Source organism: Oryza sativa, chromosome 4 (genome assembly GCF_034140825.1).
Source record: "Oryza sativa Japonica Group chromosome 4, ASM3414082v1".
NCBI lineage: Eukaryota > Viridiplantae > Streptophyta > Magnoliopsida > Poales > Poaceae > Oryza > Oryza sativa.
The window spans coordinates 20,708,979-20,730,262 of record NC_089038.1 but is presented as its reverse complement, the minus strand read 5'-3'; the positions used below and the strand labels follow the sequence as shown (position 1 = coordinate 20,730,262).

At 45.1% G+C, this 21,284-nt stretch overlaps 1 protein-coding gene across 3 annotated transcripts; it reads right to left on the bottom strand.

Moving 5' to 3' along the window:
* Positions 1-1,310: 1,310 nt before the first annotated feature.
* On the bottom strand, positions 1,311-7,335 carry LOC4335776 (uncharacterized). Of its 3 annotated transcripts, none has more exons than XM_066309595.1 (6): positions 7,196-7,335; positions 4,607-5,384; positions 2,673-2,926; positions 2,304-2,515; positions 1,947-2,208; positions 1,311-1,837 (listed from the first exon to the last, which is right to left on the bottom strand). In XM_066309595.1, the coding sequence occupies exons 2-6, from the start codon at positions 5,238-5,240 to the stop codon at positions 1,529-1,531; spliced, it is 1,671 nt and encodes a 556-aa protein (XP_066165692.1). In that variant the 5' UTR covers positions 5,241-5,384; positions 7,196-7,335; the 3' UTR covers positions 1,311-1,528. The 3 variants fall into 3 exon arrangements, with proteins under 3 accessions (XP_066165692.1, XP_066165693.1, XP_015636775.1); XM_066309596.1 differs by having other exon boundaries at positions 4,607-5,345; XM_015781289.3 differs by lacking the exon at positions 4,607-5,384.
* Between the last annotated feature and the right edge of the window lie 13,949 nt (positions 7,336-21,284).

The window sequence follows — 21,284 nt, the reverse complement described above, 5'->3', positions numbered from 1 at the left end:
CTTGTGCCATTCCGTCGTTCATTGACGTGCCTCGCTCCAAACCGCCAAACCCGTGGCTCCATTGACGCCGCCTAGAGCAGCTCCTCATCGCTCATGTTGTGCCAAAGCACTCGCCCCCGATGGCCGCGTCCACCGCTCCCCGGCCGTAGGAGGCGCCAGCGCCGCCGAGGAGGAGGGCAGTAGCGGCGAGGAAGCTAGCGGCAAGAACAACGAAGAGGAGGAGCGGCTTGAGGAGCTTGAGGGGGAGGCTTCTCGACGGCGGCCGTCGCCTGTGGCGGTCGGGAGCCCCGCCGGCTGTCGTCCAGGTCGTCCGCGGGGGCTGGTGGTGATGGCACCGTTGTCGTCGTCGCTGTCGCCACCGTCGTCGTCGTCGTCGCCATTGTCATCGTCGCCTTCGTGCTCATGGTGGGTAGTCAGAGAGAGAGAGAGAGCGAGTGGAGGGGAAGAGACAGAGAGAGAGAGAGAGCGAGCGAGTGGAGGGGAAGAGAAGGAGATAAGGTAGTAGTACTATTCCGTCGCCACGGAACACCGTTTAGTAGTTTTTTCTGTTTTTCAATTCAACTGGTTCGGATTCATTAGATCGTTCTCTCAATTATAAAGCTTTCGAAGCTTTTAAAAAAGAGTGTAAAAAGAACAGTAACCGTGAAGCTTTCAGAGGGAGAAAAACATAGTGGGAAGCTTAAAGGCAAAAAATCAAAAGGAAAATAAAGCAAGAGAGCAACACGGTCCAAAACAAACCAATTACTCGCCCAAGTCCTCTGTGTGGGGCTACTGTACGAGCAGTATCTGCCAGGCAAAGACGATTAGAAGAGCAGTGCCCAAGGCCCTAACATCCTCTGCAGATCCCCGATCCGCCAACATCAATCAGACATACTCCTACTCACTTCGTCAAAAAAAAAAAAACTCAAGGAGTACCATCAATCCATCTCAAAAAAATTCAAAAAGGGAAGGGAAAAAACAAACCCAAGAGCAGGAAGTGTGAAAGAGATGACTTGAGGCCTGACCGACCGCGAAAATAGAAGCCCGGCCCATAGTGGTCTCATTGCAGATGTCTACATCTACATTCCTATCGACGATGGGTACTGATGATAATGCAAAGTTGAGGTTGAGTTTCCATGTGCCGCTATCTGTTCTTTTTCTATAACAAAAGCAGGTCCAAAACTAGACCGATTCTCGCGTTCCAGATTATAAGCCTTGTCTTATGAAGAACCTGCAATTAACGAGGATCAGTGGCAGTTGAACTCAACAAGCAAGCTACCTCATCACTGCAGCCAGTAGGAAAACAAGTTCACCGCATGATGCACTTCAGGTGAGCCAATAGGAAAACAAGACGTTGATAAACTATCCAGATATCGGATGAAAAATTCAGTGAAGATACAACCACAACAGTATAATCAACGAACTGCTTTTCTTTTACTGACGACCGGCCGATTAACTACGCTGTCAATGCCAGCAATATGTACTTAACGAAGCACCAAGAAACGCACTCCACATTGGTGAACGGGGAGGACCAGAGTTCGAATCAGGATCAGGCCTGAGGTGGCTGATCGCCGAGCAGCAGCGACTTGACGATGGTATCGGCCATCCCGTCGGCGAGCGGGAACATGTGGCCGGACTTGGGGAGCTCGTGGTAGACGACCCAGGGCAGCTTCTCGCTTAGGTACCTGGACAGGCTGACCGGCACGATCAGGTCCTCGGCGCCGTGCCACAGGTGCACCTTCCCTTTGCCGCCGGCGAACGGGTCCTCGAGCTCCAGCGGGCTCCAGCTCCACTTCCCGAATCCGACCGTCATGTCGCGGTGCAGGCAGCTGTACTCCCCCTGCTGCCTTATCTGCGGCTGCGACGACGACGACAACGACAACGACAACGACACGCAAACCGATGAGCAAACGCTAGTTACAACTAAATATGCAACGCAAGTGATGAAGCGATCCGGTGATCCTTACCATGTAGGTTCGGAAGGCGAATTTGGGCATGATGAGCTTGTCTTCCTCAGAGAGGAGGGCCGGGTTGTAGGCGATGACGCTGGAGGCAGGGAAGAGCTTCTGGGAGTTCCACCAGTAGGTGAGCCACGGCAGGTGGTGGGAGACCCAGACCGCCCACTTGTCCTGCGGGAGCTGCTGGTTCCAGGCGTGCCACGACACGTTCGACGGCAAGCCGGACCACCAGTAGTTGCCCACGGGGCCAAGAATGGCCACCCCGGCGAGCCTGCATGAATAAACACATTGGTCAGAATTCAGAAACAAGCAGTCCTGCACTCCTGCCATAGATTTTCCGGAGATGAAAATGGTGATCGACTCTACCTGTGTGAGATGTGCTTGAGGCAGCTCCACATGATCTCTCCGCCCATGGAGAAGCCCATGAGGTAGAACTTGGGGCCCAGCTGCAGGTTGTCCGCGAGCTCCTCGACGTCCAGGGCTATGCTCTTCTCTGTACTTGCCGGGTTTGGGTCGCTCTCGGCGTACCCCGGCCGATCGAAGGACAGCTGGTAAATGCCCAGCTCTTGCGCCAGCTCCTGCACCGGTTTCAGCCCATGACATGATCATCACAATTCATCATGATCACAGATCACTTCTATTCTGAAGTCTGAACATAACTAGATGCACTGTAGTTTTAACCAGACTGTCCAAGTGTTCAGTCTGATCACAAAGGAACAAGTGCAGTGTATTTACCGGGGAAATTGGGAGAGCATCGTATCTGCACGAGTCAAAACCATGAACAAAGATGATCTTGTACTTGGCCTGGTCCTTTGGGACGCCGGACTCCAGGTAGGCCAAATGCCTACCGTCCTTGAGCTGTGTTCTTGTCCCTGTAACCGGAGGGCCACCCGGGGAGCCGCAGATCTTCGGAGGCGGAGGCTGGAGCTGCTGGTACACCAGCGCCGGCAAGAACACGGCCAGAGCTAGGATGAGCTTCCTCACCATACCTGTGAAAGTGATGCAGGCAACAATGTCAAACTCTGATGCTGTGTGGCAAGACTGGCGATAATATCCATTTAATTTCCACTCTGTAACTGGGTATTGTTTTGAAAATTTTGCACTGAATAGGAAAAAAGTCTAATAAATAATTTTTATGTTGGTTCATTTTGCAGCGCTGAATAGGCTATACTTTTATGTGGGTTCAAGAGATAAGTCTATTTCTGAACTTAGGATTTCACCCAAATTAAAGATGATATAGCTCGCTTAATCAAATTGCAATGACACAATACATGCAATTTGTATTGATTGCTTGAAAACCAACACAATAAAAATACATCCTGACATCTGTATTGAGTCCTTGTGGGTAGAGCTTCCATATACTAGCAAAGAGGCCGTCATCAGTTTGTCAGATATTCATACATCTATTAAATATTCCAGTAAGGGAAATATCCCAAACAATTGACAAGTTCTTAAAGTCTAGAAGGATAGCTAGTGATAAGAGATCCCAAACAAATAATTAACTACACGATGTGCATCTCTTACCCTAAGAAGAGGATAAATAGAGAAGGACAAGCAACGTAACATGGTATCATGTGAGCTCGGACTTTGTCAGTCTATAGCTCACGTTCATCTTCATCCATAGTCAAATAAATCCCCCCACGTGGATTAAATAATTAATATAGGCTTGAACGTTCCATATGCAACAAGAGTATCAGTGATATATTCTACAACGTTTTTTTCATTCCACAACAAAGCAGCGTAACAAAAAAAATTAAATCTTCTTCTAATATGACGCATACATGTTGTCTAAATACTAACAGAGAGATAGTCTGCTCAGTGACGGATCAAAAAAAAAAAAATCAGGCGAGACTATAAATGAACGGCTAGGTACAGAGTTATCATGTGGTCAGTCCGAAGACTAAAATGTACACCCCTTTCATAATTCACTATCCTATCAAGTCACGATCAACCCCATGGATCATTCAGTTCAGTTCTAGAGTCAAAACCACTCACCTTTTGTGCTTCTACAGCTGAGAAAATGTGAAGAACACACAGCTAATTTCTTCCTTTGGAAAATAGCAAAGGATCTACTTATGACTTCTTCGATACATATTTGTAAAGTAAACACATGGTCAGTTGGTCACCAACATTGATAAAGCTGGCAGGGACAGAGATATGTACCGCTCGAAAATTTTATGTACAGATGGTTGAAACATAAGATTGGATAGCCAATAAAAAAGAGATGGAAAGGTAAGTGACTTTAAAATATGGGGCAATTGTGTTTCTGCCCTTGCTTTACGATTCAATTGTGATTTTACCCTTGTTTTTTAAGGTTTGTGATTTTGCCCCTGCTTTTTTGAAATGAAGGAGCCGCCTGCCCCTACTCTGTTAATTAGTGGTAACGGTGTTAAATATGTGGTGAATAGACAAACATACCCCTGGACATGTTTTGGTATACACACTGGATATGTTTCAAGTTATTTTTGTGCCAATTTCATATAAACGATGACAGAACACAGTTTATAAAGTAGTACATACTTATTACATATGATTGCAACATTGCACAAGATCAAGGTCCTTTATATTGGGTAAGCTACAGAAACAAGATTGAATCACAAGCATGGCGTAGCAAATCAAGAACCCCAACTTCATTATCTAGAAAAGAAAAAAAAATCAAGAACCCCAACCTGCGTTCGGTTCTGGGTCCGCGGATGTGGATGAACTAAGGTGGCGGGCTCCGGCTTGGAGGAGGAGGAGGCCTCCACCGCTGCCTGTATGGCGCCGACGGTGACATCTCTGAGCCACCTGACGTTGCCTCGGAGGGTGGAAGCCGTGGAGCTCCGGTCGACGAACGCCGGAAGCCACAGGAGAAGGCCCGCGCCCGCGGCTCCGTCGGCTGGACGACGTGCTCCCCGGCGGTGTTGTCGATGAGGGAGGGAGTCGCGGTCGCGACGTCGTCAAGCTTCCTTTAACAGCGCCATCCCGCCGCCAAGCTTCCTGCTCGCTGCCTGCTGGCTCGCTGGCCGACGGAGCCGCCGCTCCTCTCCGCCGTGCGCTGGCCGCCGCGCCTCCCTGCGCGTGGCAGCCGCGTCGCGCATCCCTGCGCGCTGGCCGCGGGGGGCGCCACGCCTCCCTGCCCCGCGCGCCCGCCGGTCCGCCGCCGCGCCTCCCTGCCCGCGCCCGACTCCACCGACTCCGCCGCGCGCTGGCCCGCGGCAGCTGCCCCGCGCTGCCGCCGCCGCCGCCGCTTGCAACCCAGCTATAGCGTTTGGAGTGGAAATCGGGAGTTCGGGACATGGATTGGGGATTTGCCTCTTTCATTGAAGGGTAGAATGGTCATTCACAAATGATAATAACATTTTGTTTCACCATTTAATTCTAAAATTTCGGGCCCACCAAACTTCTGTCAAAACCAGGGGCAGACGACTGCTTCATTTCAAAAAAGCAGGGGCAAAATCACAAACCCTAAAAAACAAGGGTAAAATCACAATTAAATCGTAAAGCAAGGGCAGAAACATAATTGCCCCTTAAAATATTGTAGTGAGAATAATTATAAGAACACTTTGTAGATTAATTAGTAGAGTCTGAAAGCATGATGACGGACAAAGATGTAAAAAAGAAGGATTAATCATAGGACCTGGAGTGTCATTTTATCCGCACTTAAGAAAGCTTATCAGTACTTATAGAAAGCTTATCAGTACTTAAAGAAAGCTTAGAGCAAAACAAAATAAACAATATCAACTTGGAGTGTCATTTTCAAGCACAAGTTCATCACTTCATCCATAGTCAACTCGGTCCCTACGTGCATACTCCTTCCGTCCCAAAATAAACAAACATCGTGATAGGATGTGACACATCATAGTAACGAGTCTGAACACGTAGAATATCCAGATTCGTTGTATTAGGATGTGTCACAATTTAGTATGAGGTTGGTTTATTTTGGGACGGGTGGAGTACATGGACTACTCAATAGGGGGTGATGTGCGATAATGGTCATACATACTCTCTACATCCCATTTTAAGTGCGGTTGTGAATTTCTGTGTCTAACTTTTGACCGTCTATATTATTTAATTTTTCTATGATTAGAATTTTTATTGTTATTAGATAATAATAAAACATGAATAATACTTTATACGCGACTTACTTTTTATTTTTTATAAAATTTTTAAATAAAACGGACGGTTAAACGTTGGACAGAAACCCGTTTAAAATGAGACGGAGGGAGTAATCACCAGGAACAGGTACGAATTACAGATCAAGATCTACGCGAGTACTCGTCCAAGAGCCTGGAGGCGTGGTTTGCGATCGCACCTCTCGGCACCTCCTCCTTGTTCAAATGTTCAGCCCGAAGCCCGAAGGTAACCTAAACAATTCTCTTAGCCGGCCAGCCGGGCAACCGAATCTTTCAAGGGAAAAAAAACTAAAATGAACAAGTACAAAGGTATCACGTTCGCTCTCTCAATAACAAAGAAAGCACTTAAGGCCAAGAAGAGCAACACGATAAAAACAAAAGGGCGCAACAAAAAGGTGAGCAACTTTGAGCAGAACAAATACTCCCTCTGACCTCTGTTCTTAAACAAAATCATGCCTAGCATCCCCCGAGGCAACTTAGTAGTAGAAAGGAAAAAAAAGTCTTCCATTAATAGAAAATTGGGTGGGTGGGAAGTAAATATTATACCAGAGATAAAATTTTCGATTCATACACTGATAGAGATGAAATTACTCCCTCCATCCTAAAATATAGCAACTTCTCTGCTACTTTTTTTCCCTCAATCAATTACAATCATTCCCGGTATACTTTCTCATCTCAATTGATCATAACAATTTATTTTCAAATCTCAATTTCTTAACTCCACGTAAAATTTCAAAACTACTTGTATTTGGGATTAATTTATTTTGAAACAAAATTTAAACTTCAAAAATCCCTTACTTTGGACAGATGGAGTATATAAAAAAAGACATGTTTTGCTAAACTCAAAATACGCCCTCTGCTCTAACAGTTCTGTTGGTTGAAGCTCTACTCCTCTACCTCGAGCAAAACCAATTCACAGCCACTAGCTGCCCGTAAGAAACGATCGAACGGATGACTAGCTTTGCTACCGAACAAACTGTGGCAAAATCAAACCGTAGCAAACCACAAAAGCAAGCACGAGCAGGCGCAGAGATCCAACAATCGTCCGCACAGACACGAGCCAGGAGAAAGACGCATACAGAGAGCTAACGCCGGAGAGACCGATCGAGAGAGAGAGAGAGAGAGAGAGGGGGTTGCACGTACCGCCGGAGGAGGCCGGGGCCGGCCGCGGTGGCCGCTTCACGCCAGACGCCGCCATGGATCCCCTGCAGCGGCGGCGAGGGGCGAGGAGCGAGTTCCGCGAGTGGGAGGAGAAGAAACTCCAGCTGAAGCTAACTCCGCGCGAGCCAGCAACAAACGACGGCAGTGGCTTTATGAACTTCCCGCTGTGTGCCGACCTGCACGGCGGTCACGTTGGGTTAAAACCCCAGCATAGTCCACTGTATGGGGCCCACGAGACAGGGCCCAGAGAAATCGCGTGGGGGCCACTGGCGTTAATGCCGAGAAGTCGTTGTCTCTGCTGTATTTTATGGTGTGAGCACAGGAAAAGGAACCGTGGCAGAAGCAAACAGCAGCTCGGCGACGGCGTCAGCAGCTCAGTATCGACAATGTTTCAGAAAATCTTTTTTTTTCACTTTAAAAAAATGGTTCTGAGTCAAAATTACGTGGCCAACCTGATAGACTTGTAGGTGCATCAGTTTCAGTTTCAGTGGTGTTCATTTCTACTGAAAACAGAGATAAAGTTAAGAAAAAAAAATTAAAAAATATTATTAAATGATTAATTGAATTTTAATTTTTATAAACTTATAAAGTAAATTTATCTGATATTTCAAAGCAATTTTTCTATAAAAAGTTTTCACACGAAATGTAACGTTTAGCAATTAAAAAATATGCTAAAGAAAACCAAGGTAAAACCTATCATAATTAGAAAAAAGACCATCTGCCCATGCCAAATCCAGCGTTTGGTACGCAGGCTAGCAGCAATTCATAGCTCATGGCCCTCGTCATCTCCGAGTGGCAAACAACGGCAGCCACCGGCACGATGCCGCTGGGAATGCCATCGGCGACCAAGGAGGCAAGGAGCAGGTGGGCGGCCGTGTGAAGTTCGTGATGGACATGTTTAGTAACTAAGCGGTTGCCTGATTACTTGGAAATGGACATGACCTCGTACTAGGCGATCTCATTTGGCCTTTGGGACGCCGGACTGAAGGTAGGTCGAGTGTCTAGTTCTTGGTGTCATGACCGGGGAACCGTCCGAAGAACTGGGAATTTGGAAGAATCCGACGGAATATAGTTCTGATACGAATTCATTTTTCGAAGGGACACCTGGTACAAATTCTGGTTCCTGAGAGATTCAGAATACCAAATTTTGATACGAATTCCTTTTTTAAAGGGACACCTGGTACAAATTCTGATACGAAGTACGGAGTACTAATTCTAACTTAATTATTACTCTTTTAAAAGGAGTTGAGAAATCTCGGAGGGCCAAAATATTTATCTGGCCGGGCCGTTGAGAAATAAGGAAAAAGATAACAGCATATGTAGCACCTTGATTATTCGTGGAACCACCAGTTCTACAGTTTTTCAATTTGAGTGGTTCGGATCCATAACGATCGTTATCTCAAGTACAATGAGTCGATTACCTTTCCAAGCTTTTCATGAAAAGAATGTAAAAGGAATAGTAACCGTAAAGCTCTCCGAGGGAGAAAAACATAGTGGAAAGCTTAAAGGCAAAATCAAAAGTAAAATAAAGCAAGAAAGCAACACAGCAATTCACATCCAAAACAAACAAATTACTCACCCAGCCAGGACGGGCACAAGTGCGCAAGTTCACTGTGGTTTGTGGGGGGACGTTTTGATAGCGTACCGTTTGATTTAGGCCGCTCATACACGATCGGATGGCTGAGACTGAGACTGGTCATCTGACTCACCTATCAGGATTCAATCTCAAAAAAGGAAAAAGAGAAAAAGAGTATCAGGTATTCATCCTCTTCTGTAAACTACTTTCACTATTTTAAAATATAAACAAATCTAATAGAAACGTGATACATGCCAATACTATAAATCTGAATAGTATCACGTCTCATATTGGATTTGTTTATTTTGAAACGAATAAAAATTAAAAAGCATCAAGCCAAGAGACAGGAGACTAGAAAATACTGTAGAGAAAGATTAGGCGACACAGTAATACGAAAGGCATGCTCGAGTCTCAACCGCGAGGCAGGAATCCCGGTCCATGTTGGTCTAATTACAGTTGTCTACATCTACAACCCTATAATTGTCAGCTAATAATACAAACACACCGAAAAAGTAGAACACGATGAGTAGGGGCAAAACCGAGGTTGAGTTTCTGCATGACTTTATCTCATGTATTTTTTTTACCAGAAATAAAAATTCAAAACTAGGCTGATTCTTGTTCTACCATTCCAGAGTACAGCCATACCTTGTGAAGAACCTGCAATTAACGAGGATCATAGGCAGTTGAACTCAACAAGCAAGCTACTTCGCCATCCTTGCAGCTTGCAAACGAAGCACAATCAGATGAAAAATTGAGTGAAGATACAACCACAATCGTATAATCCTGCTTTCTTTTTCTTGAGATTGCCACTTACCAGAGCCAATGGCAGACTATAGCGTCGATTGCCAATTTCTGACGACTTCTTACTAGACAGCTAAAGGTAATGAGGTATCAGGTATGACAAACAAGGATTAAAATCTCCGGATATGCCCTTTAGCTGCTAGGCTTTCCATCAGCTACGACCAGCTATAGCTGGCTATAGCGGCAGCTAAGCCCATTAGCTGTTTTGGAAAAACTAACATAAATTTTGCAATTCTCATACAGTTCAAAGAGTCAAAGACACTTGATATTACATTCAATAGTTCCATACCACATTCAATATCCGAGAATCATATAAAAATCTTGCACATATCTTGTTAGGAAAACTAGAGAAGAATGGGGAGAGATTTGTGCAGCCCAGCAGTCCCCGCCGTCTTCGGCACAACCGTCACGTTCGCAGCTTGGGGAAGAATGGAGAAGTATGGGGAGGGAGGGATTGGTGCAGCTGCCGCCCAACACAGCCGCCGCCGCCGCCACTTGGTGCCGGGATTGGCACAGCCCCGCCTCTAGGCGTCGCCGCTGTGGCCTCCACGTGGAGCTGCAGTCGTCGTTGCTGCAGGTCAGAGTCGCCGTCGCCGCTGCAGGTTGCAGGCTTGCAGCCGCCACCGTTGCCTCCGGGTGCAGCCGCCGCAAAGCTGCTGTGCCTTTTTTCGAGGGGGGAGGGTGAGAGACGGAGTGATTGAGAGAGAGAGATAGAGTTAGGGTTGAACTACTGCTATATGGACCTATATGGGCTGTTGTTTAAATTTAGGCCTTCAGCCCACCAAGTTAGCTGCCGCTATCTAAGGGCCCATTTAGCAGCTATAGCCAGCTAAGAGCAGCTAATAGCGCCATAGAATGTGTAGTTGTAAATTGGACATATCTTAGCGGTTGCTTCTCCTAGCAGCTATCTCTAGCTATAGCGGCAGCTATAGCCGGAGATTTAAATCCATGATGACAAATACAAACACGATGGCTTGGAAAGAAAGTGGAAAATATGGAAATCAAACATCATCAAAGCAGAACACTCGGTCATTTTCAGTTGTTTAACCATGCCATTCCGGCCATGTCAGAAAAGTTTCAAGAAGAAACCATAGTTCAACTGTTTGGAAGGCTACAAAAGCTTTTCTGGAATCACATTAACAGGGAGTACTGAAACATGGCACAATTTAAAGCACAAGAAACTACATCTGAAATATTTCGCTCTCACCATCACCTTTGTTCCCCTGAATGAAGGTATTCTTCTCAGGATAGCAATATGTGCATAACTTTGTTGTCATTTTTCTTTCCATGGATTTTTTTTTGTCTGTCATTGAAACAAAGTGTCTCCAGTTGTGTCAATGGTCACTATCCAAGTGCTTATAGACTATAAGAAGGAAACAAGTCATTTTTTAGAACAGATTTGCAAAGTACAAACAACTGAACAAGTAACAACAGTACAGGTAAAATCTCTCTTTCTAGAAACCTGTATAATTTAGTATTATTATAAACTTAGCTAGTTCCTCACATTACTCTTACGTACCGATTCAGTATAAAGTAATAAACCATTGTTTCAGTATGATTTCCAAAATGCAAATGGAAAGTCTAAATTTTCAGATAACAGAGGATGTCACAACTCATGGTATCCGCAGTAAGCTAATCATAGAGTAATCTAACCAAAACAATGTGTACAATATAACATTCAAAAGTACTCACGACACAAGACGATAAGAACTAATGAGCAATCAAACAAACCTATACCTTACCAAGATTTTCCATCAAATGCTGTGTTGCATCATCGACATTAAGATCTGCGTTTCGTGTATTTTACATTCTGCCTGAACCTGAACCTTTGGTCCTGATCACATGTGCAAGGTATATTTCCAAAATGCAAAACTATCATATTACAGAGGGTGTTGCAACCCACGGTAGTCACAGTAGTACAGCACCATGAGTAATCTAACCAAACAATGAATGTGTAAATTATATACCCTTTACAAGTGATCACAGCGCGTGTTTGTTATCACAATGTGTAAATTATACCCTTTACAACACAGAAATGTGGAAATGGAAGCGTCGGCAGAGGAGGCGACGGTGGCGAGAGAAGAGATGAAACTGGCAGGGGCGGACGCGGTGTGACGGCGGCATGGGGAGAGCATAGGATGGGTAGCTGTACCTTCTACTAGCTGTGATGTTCGGTCAGTGAGGAAGATGGGGACGCCGGAAGAGGAGGTGGTGGCGGCGGCGGTGGCCGCTCTGGCGGCGCTCGGCCAGAGGGTATGCGTGGTCGATGACTTAAAAGGCCGGGCCTGTTTAGATGACGAGGAGATGTGGCCTATGAACCGTATGTTTTGTTCGGGAAAGAAAGTCTATTTCCCTTCCCTCATCTATGGACCGAGTGTTTTTTTTTCTGACACGTATGGACCGAGTTTGATTTACCTTCCCATGGAATATTAGAACGGGTAAGTTTTGTCTCTCGGGCGGTTTAGTCGGCAGTTTCATCCTACGTGCTACATTAGACCTGTTTTTTTTATCTAATACGGCACCTATATGATAGAAAAATAATAGGAGGGCAACATGTAAGTGGCCACCTCATCTTTCCTTGGTTCATAGCCGACGGTGCCGCTTGAAGAGGCAGCCACACTCGGTGGAAGGTGGTGGTGGATGGTAGCTTGAGCGAGGATGGCACGATACGGGTCGGCCGCGAGAGTGTTGACATGAAATTTATCGCGACACACGAATGCCTGAAATATCTGCTTAACTCCAGTATAGGTTCTATTAATCGGGTTCCGCGTGTGCCAGTTAGGTTGATTCTACAACTAACAAGATCGATAAATTGATCATATAAGATTAATTAAAGAGCTGATCGGCCAATAGGCCAATGTGATGCAGCGAGACCAGCCAATGCCGATAGAGTTTTGATCAATCGACTATAGGTTCGATATAGATTCAAATAATCAAATAAACAATGAATTTCATGCTATCATCGGCTATAACCAAAATATGTATGGCCATTAATATGAGCTGATGCAACACTTAAAAATCTTAACAATAATACAAGATAATTCATCAGCTAGAACTCTGATGAAACATTGCATAAAAACCTATCGGCTTAGTAGAAATAAACTTATTAGCAACAATATGATAGATCGGACCATACCGAGACAATATAAGATTAACGATAATAAGAAAAACCTATTTAGCCGGTAGATCAGATCAAAGAGAATATCGGACCTAATCGAGAAAGTTCTAGCCACGCTGATACAAGCGAAATTGGCGGAACTTACTTCTTGCCGGAGATCGAACTTAACCAATGCATCCCCGCTCGAAACTAAGAACTCGTCGGAATAAAAGGTGGCGATGCGATGAAAGTTGTATATTGACCGAGAGATAGTTTACAAAGACCTTTGGTATTCATATTTATACCATCGGGTTGATGCAAGGGCAGGAGATAAGACTCCTAACATGAAAAGGAAAATAACTAATCCTGCCTATTCAAGAGATATACCAAAAATATAAAACTATCTTGTCGTGGTGTTTATGATTCCTCTTTGAATTCGGCTTGATATGGATAAACTTTTATCTGCCAGTAGACTTCTTCCCTTAATCAAATCCACTGGACAACCATAACAAATTTTGGTGTCAACAAAGAGTACCCTAAACCCCACCGCGGTGGCGAACCGCAGCTTCGGCGCTGACATCACCATCACGATACGACCATTCCTGTTCCACCACCTCACGTTGGTGTACCTCGTGGCCCCGTCCCATCATGCTACGTGCCTAACGCTCAAGCTTGACGGGTTTGCTAGCCAGTAGTAGGGATGAAAACGGATAAAAAACAGATGGAAACTAGCTTTATCATATTCGTTTTTATTTTTTTGGAATCGGAATCAGAATCAGAATCGAAAACCTGGATACGGAAATGAAATTGAATATTATCGAATACAGATACAGAGTGAATACGAGACGGAACGAATACGACAACGAATATTTGCCAGTATATAAAAAAGCCCTTAAATAGAGTTTCTTAACCAAGGAAGAGATATCGCTTATTATTTTAGGTCAATATCTCCAACATTTATATCTTCAATTTTGTAGGCGGTCCCACAACCGTATGTGAAAATCGATTTTCATGGCCGTTCTCTTGGGAGATCCATATCTAATATGATTATTCATTTTCTAATCCCAAAACTTGTTTCTACATGTATAGCTTACTTACCTTATCACTTATTAAGTTTAATAAGTTCTTGTTGTATAAATTGGAGATGTTATTTATTTAACTTCACATCTTTGAAAATTGTAATGTTTGTTTTATACTTTAAATATTTTCAAATACAAATGTTATAAACTACAAAGTGGTAGATCTCGTTGAGCTCTACAACTTTGATATGGAACGCATCTCCACCAGATATTGTTTGAATTGTAGATCTAAGATTTTGTAAAAATAGATATGGTATTTTATAATGAGTATTTAGACCCATAAATGACCTCAAATAATAGAATAGTCAATAAGAAAGTTGTTGATCTCATCAAGCTCTACAATTTTGATATAAAGTTTGTCTTCATCTGACTCCATATGAAAAAGTTATCTATATATACGTGTTTTTTCTAAAATATGATCCATGTCCACGGATATTTGAAAAAATTTCCGGATAGTTTCTGACCGTTTTTCGATTCCGACGGATAGTACCCTTACTGTATTCATTTTCGTTTCCGAGAAAAAAAAATCCAAATTCATTTCCGAATCCAAGAATTTCTGGATAGTTTCGACCGAAACTATCCGAATTCAGAAAATGGTCTGAACGGACAGAAACTATCCGTGCCAATGTCAACCCTAGCCAGTAGCCACTACCATCGCTGCCTCTCTTCCCACAGATGAGTGGGCGAGCTCGATTACAACTGCAAGATATGCGAATGTACTTGAGCTCGCCTACATTGTCGTTCCATAGAGGCCCAACACAACGAAGATGGCTCGCTGGCCCACTGCAGCGCCACGTCCACCACCGTTGGCATATATATATGACAAGAGAGAAGTGTCACAAGGAAAGGTGACGGGGTGCGGTCCGCGGGGCAGCTAGGGAATTAGTGACATCATGGCCACATGTGATCAGCTCTCCTATAACTTGGGCATATCGAAGGAAGCTTAAGAGGTTGCGGACCTTCTATTTACCCTAGAACCATTGATGATCACTTGCCCTAAGATGTCGCTGCCCTCCACCGGAACAACCTGAGCCCGAGATCCATGTCAGCGCCGCATGAGCCAGATCTCCCTTGCAGTCGCCGTTGTTGTTCCCGATCGGTACAGCCCCACCGTCATGCCTGACATGATGGGCCTTTGTCGTGCTCAACTAGTACAACCAGCTGTTGAACGAGTTGTAGTGCTACGTTGACTAGGTCAACGTGTTACGTAGACCCCACATAGAATGAAACCATCCAAGGAGGTAAAACGAACTAGTTTTTTTTTACGGGAACCAGCAGGAGAGACTCCAACTGAAATGCATTGCAAAAATCGGAGAGTATTTATAAAAGACTGTACCGCGGTGGTGTTAGGGGGGAGATAAATTACATGTTGTCACTACATGATTGCCATAGAGGGCAGTCCTGAACTTTTACCTATACAAAAATAGGGTAAAAACGAACAGTTTTAATGGTTGAGGGAGATGGTGCACATTGTTTTGCGGTGAGGGAGATAAACCACCCATAAATATGGGATACAAAATGGACTTTCGTTTTGTTTAATTCGAGAATTTCATACGGGCCCGTTAAGGCAAGAATAGAGTGATCCTTTCTTTTTTGCCACCACAGGGTGTGTATTTTTCAAATTATTTGAGTCCATTTCATAATAGAACCTTTGGGGGCAACTTCTCTAGGGGAAAAAAAAACTTTCGGTCTATTTGATCTCAGTATTAATATAAATAATCTGATAGTTTAGACGTTATCACTTTTTTTTCTTTTTTGAGGGAAGACGTTATCACTTAATTTAGCGTGACCAGAGATTTTGGTATCTGTCTCTTTGAATGCATATATTAGGAACATACTTGTGGGTGTGCAACTGTAGTATGTGTGCGTATCCCTAATAGGACTGTTCTTTTTTATATAGGAGTATTAGATGAGGTTGTGCATATGAATTAATAACACATCAACATCCTTTCCATTTATAAATTAATAGCACAAACATCAACTGTGGAAAAGAATATAAAATAATAACACACCAACATCCTTTTCCAGTAGTTCTAATTATTATGTAACATATGTGCTACATGCGTATTCAAGAGAGCTTGCATAATATCTATAGAGTAAATTCCACTAGCGGTTCTTAAACTTGTAACAAAGTTTTACTTAGGTCCACGAACTTGCAAAACGCAAGTCGAGATCCATAAACTTGGTTTAATGGATCATCCCGGTCCAAAATCTCGTTTGACCGTGATCTTGCCTACGTGGCATGCTACGTAGACGATGATATAGATTTTTTTTTATTTTTTTCTCCCTTCTTCCTTCTTGTTTTCTCCCTTCTCATCCCTTCTTTTTGCTCCACTTTGCCTCCTTCCTCTCCCATCTGCCACATTTTTCTCCACGCGAGGTGAGGAAGGAGAGAAAAAGATGGGAATAAAAAAAGGGAAAAAGAAAATTTAGCCATGTTATCGTCCATGTGGCAAAAAACCATGTTCCGAGTACAAGCTATCTCCAACTTGACTCATTGCTAGCAAACAACAGTATTACATACGCATAGTATCCATCTAGAAGTCATAAACATGAATTATCCACGGATATCCAATGAAACAACCCAAAACCGAACCGACATAGAGTCGGCCGGTCAGACCGTGGGCTGGCCGGTCTGACCGGCAACCCTTGCCCGGTCTAACCGGACCAAATCTCCAGCAGCACCTGTTCATCACCTACAAATCCAATCATCTCCAAAACCACTTCGCCAATAATCTCCAAATATCAAAACCAATAATCTTATATGCCAATTATTCATCACAGAATAAGAATCAAACACACTTTGATTTTACATATCATTCATTCCTTCATTCTGACTACTCTCTCTGTCCCAAAATATAATCATTTTTTGTGTGTTACTGATCTCCGAGATGCCACTTTGACCAACAATATCTATAAAGTTAAGATGTTCTAAACAAAAAGAGTTACATATTATGATAGTTTCTTCTTCCTTTGTTTAATGATAAATCTAGTAACATCAGTTTTACATGATTGGTCTTTTTAATTTTTTTCCTATTAATGGTCAAAGTTAAAAAATATTTGACATGTCACTATGCTAAAAATGCTTATATTTTAGGACGGAGGGAGTAGTGTAGAATAGCTCATCCTCCCCTCTATTTACAGACATAGCTATAGTGATGGACCTAATTAGTGAGTAACTGGGTTGAGCCTTCGCTGCCGGTTTCCTACTACTTATAAGATAACCTCTTCTTAATTAATCTTTTTTTTGGAACGACTCGCGCGAGACGGGGCGAAGTTCTATTGATAGAGAAGGAAAAAATTACAAGATTACAACCTTGGAGGGTCATAACCAAGAAAAAGGAAAAAAATACCACCACCCACATACCGACATCGCCAACACACAAGCCCAAGAAAAGGCTAGCACCGGACCGACCGCCGCTAAGCGTGACCGGCTGCCACTAGACCAACAAAGGGACACAGCCGAGATCGCCCCCTAGGGTATACCAAAACGACGTCTTCAAGAAGAGAAGCGACGGAAAAACCGCCACCACCGTCCGTCAGGACTCAATGGAGCCAAGAATGGGCTTCCGCCCCGCAATCACCCTTGAGGGGTGTGACAGCACGACAACGCCCTCAGGAGGGGGAATGAACCATCGTTGTCGGTCCGGCCAAGGCCGGACTGAGGTTTCACCCGCCGATCACCACCTGCAAATCCACGGCTGACACACCGATGCTCCACCACCACACAAGCTCTGCCGAAATGTGGGACCCCTGCACCGGCGTCCCCCACCGACCAGCCTTTGTGCGCCGAAGACCGCGCCATGCCCACCGACAGCTCCTCCTCACACCTTGGTCGTCTCCTCTACTGCCGGCAGCGCCTCTCGCGCCAAGCCGGCCTCCTCCACCGGACGCGCCTCTCGCGCCAATCTGGCCTCCCTCCATCGGCTGCGCCTCTCGCGCCAAGCCGGCCTCCAACTCCGCCGACCGCGCCTCTCGCACCGAGCTGGCCTCTACTGCCATCGGCTGCGCCTCTCTGCGCTAAGCCGGTCTCTGACCCTTCCACCAGACGATGCCGCACCGTCCAAATGCAGCCGTCTCCCACGCCCTTGGCTAGCTGTCCAAGGCCGCCATGCCTCCGGTGACCGCTGTCGCGGCCACCAGCCACCGCCTCCGTGAGCCGCAGCCACTGCCAGTGGCCGCTTCGTTGTCGCCCTCTGCCACGCCGCCGCCAACTGCCGCGACCACCACCGTCGCCGACGTCGCCAGCCGTCACTTGTCAGCCACCGTTGCCGGCCTCCACAGCCGGCCACCCTCCAGATCCGGCCGAGAGGCGCGGATCTGGGGGGGCACCGCCGCCGTCGCCGCCGAGCACCGCGCCGTCGCTGCGCAGGGACCAATGCCGCCGCTTCGTGCCGTGCCGGCCTCAGGCCGCGTCTCCTCACGCGAGTCGCACCGGCTAGCCATAGCCACGTCAGCTCCTCCGTCAACCGCACCTCCCTCGTGCTAGCCACCCACACCTCACCGTCGTTGCCGTTGCCCGCATCCCGCCGCCAACGCTGCGCCCACACAGCCGCCGGTCTCTTCCTTCCCTGCCTCCATACCTGGCTGCACACTGTCGTCGACGTGCTGGCTGGCCGTCGCCTTGACGGAGGGGATCCGGCCTCCCACGCCGGAGAGGACAGATCCGGACTGGGGGGCGCCGGATCCGGCGAGGAGGTTGCCAGATCCGGTGACGCCGCGCGCCGCCGGACCTGCCCCGTCCCCACTGCCAGCTCCACCCCCGTCCTGTTGCTGCCGCCGCCAGCGCCTCCTCCTCCCCGTCAGCCGCCGCCAGCGCCTCCTTGTCGCCGCCGCCACCTCCTCTGCCCCCCCGCCGCCGCTGCCCCCGCCCCGGATCTGGCCACCTCCGCCGCCACGGCGCCGGGATGCCCCAGCTGCGGCACCTTCGAGAGAAGCCCCGCCGCCACCGTCCTTGCGCCCGGCGAGCTTTCCGGCCGGCCACTCGGGCGGCGGCGAGGCGAAGGGGAGGGGGAAGGCGCGGCGGCGGCCGACGCGTGTGGGGGCGCTCGCATCGCCCCTGGGGCTGGAGCGACGCGAGCCTTCAAAACTGAAAGACATGGTACTGTGAGCAAAGAATATTCTCTACTGTGGACATATGGACACAGTTGCGATGAATTTTTGCCAAAAATACAAACTGACTAGTGGCAACTGCACTTTTAGCTTCATTTCTTCACAACTAAAATAATATATTATATTTGACTATTTGGGCTAATCTATTTGAGGAATTATTCTTGTTTTTTCTGGTAATTCCATCAAGCCTTTTCCATTCTAGGAACAAGTGAACAATCTTCAAAGTTAGCACGCGTGCCTACAAAGCGAAAACACCAAATTAAGTGCATGGCATAGGACAGGAGCACAAGCTCCAAACAAAGGTGGTGTCCGGGAAGTATTAGAGATGTGGTGGTGAAGTCATGGCTACATGATTGTAAACACCGGGGATTAAATCCCAACAGTTACAATTACGCACACGGGAGGACATAAGTGATGAGTATGTTTCACTAGAAATTTAGTGAAATTTCTAAATTATTTATCATAGGGCTTTCATCTCTTTGTTAAAAGGAATACTCTAGCGGGTATGTGATGTACTGATGTATATGCGTGGTGATATGTAAGCATGTGCTTCTTCCGTGTAATTCAAAAAAAAAAGTGATGTTGTGCTTAGCGTGTTGCCAAACATATATTCCTTCGAGCACAAAGCATTATATTCTGGAAACGCCCCTAACTCATTAATATTTTATTTAATCAAACTATTGTACAGATATAAAAGGGTCACAATGACCCTTTTTTTTAAAAAAAAAACAAAAATAGGATGGCATTTCTCTAATCTTTTGAGGTCTTTCCCGGTTTCCCTTATATATAATTAAACTTAGAGCACAACATTCCCTAATTATTTTTCACAATAATTAAAAGGTAAGGATAGCATCGCTGACAGCCTTGACGCTCTCTGTTTTACTATATCAAGTACTCTCTCCGTTATATATTGTGCAGTTATGAGTTTCAATATCCAATATTTGAGCGTCCATCTGATTTGAAACTTTTTTATAATTAGCTTTTTATTAGATGATAAAATATAAATAGTACTTTATACATGATTTCTTTTATTTTTTATAAATTTTTTAAATAAAGCGGACGATCAAATAACGTTGGAGAAGGAAAGCCATAACTGCATTTAAAATGGGATGGAGTATACTTCAGGGGCTCTTATAATAAAACTAATGAATTATGATTTGCCTTCCATTGCTCAGGTAGTACAGATCAGATCAGGAGTTTCAGAGTGTAAGACCAAATTAAGATTGGCCAGGCAAAAGATGGCAAAGAACATGTGCTTCATGCAAGTTGGCCCCAGGCATTTATGGAAACAAAAGAACACTTAACTTAATTTGCCTAATGAAAAGCACACAGCTCAGGATCTGCCTGGCTTAATTCTCTGCAAATTCTCTTATTCGAAAAAAAAAATTCTCTGCAAATTAGTTTGATGATTGAGCTTAATTATATAGCACTTGTTCCAACAAGCAGCTATTTAATTTGTGATGTAGTGGAAAGAGATCAGCTCCCACCTTAGCTTTAAAATTAGTTTCACTTTTATGCTCACCTCTAGCTTGGCACTTGGGACTTGGGATAACCTCACAATTGTCACGAGAATATATATCATATCAAGAATTAATAGCAAGTCCATCTTAGTGCAATTCTGTTTATAGAACGTTTGTTCGATCTTTATTACAACACCATCAATGTAATATAATGACAATTAACATTTTGTCGAGAATGTCCAACTAATCCAAGTTGAAACTTGAAAAACTTTGATATGACGTACATGAATGCAGCGTCATCTGTCACATTGCAGCAGGCACATTTGCGCATCAAGGAATAAGAAAAAGTAGTAGCCGTTCCACACGCCAGAAGAAATAATGGTGGTTATCGAGAAAGAAAAAAAAAGAAGCACCAGATGATGCCAAAAAAAGCCAAGCTAATTATATTATCCCTGTCATTTGATCGATCGATCACTTGCTGAGCTGCCTATCTCGCCAGCCATCAAAACGCGGCATGCCATTGAAACCGTATCGTTCCTAGGTTGGCATGTTTTATTTATGTTTAGTGGTATTCTAAAAAGTGAAGTTGTCAAGTTGGTATGCCACAGAGACTTCACACGTACAGTTCATATCAATCGCATGGCTAATTAAAGGTAAAATGGTTGATCAGAGCTGGCAAATTCGCATTTCTGGCAAAGTAGGCATGCAGCCATCTTTGACTTGACATGCGGATTCACCGATCATCTCACCAGAGTTTTCTTTAGAACTATTTATTTATTTTCTTGAGAACCATCTCATTTCAGTTGAAGTGCCCCAAACTCAAAAGAGAAAATGAACATCGATCGAACTTCGTTTATCAAGCCAAGATCTCAGCGGCTCAGCAAAAATATATGCCCCCGTATAGGCTAGCTAGGTAGATCATGCGACAAGCTATTTTGCGGCCAAC

What these genes read in the sequence shown, in the direction of transcription:
- LOC4335776 (XM_066309595.1), bottom strand. Translation starts at nt 5,240, where the DNA reads ATGAAAGAGGCAAATCCCCAATCCATGTCCCGAACTCCCGATTTCCAC. An exon ending in ATGCTCTCCCAATTTCCCCG is followed by an intron (nt 2,516 to 2,672) that starts GTAAATACACTG and finishes AAACCGGTGCAG; the next exon opens with GAGCTGGCGCAAGAGCTGGG. An exon ending in TCGCCTTCCGAACCTACATG is followed by an intron (nt 1,838 to 1,946) that starts GTAAGGATCACC and finishes TCGTCGTCGCAG; the next exon opens with CCGCAGATAAGGCAGCAGGG.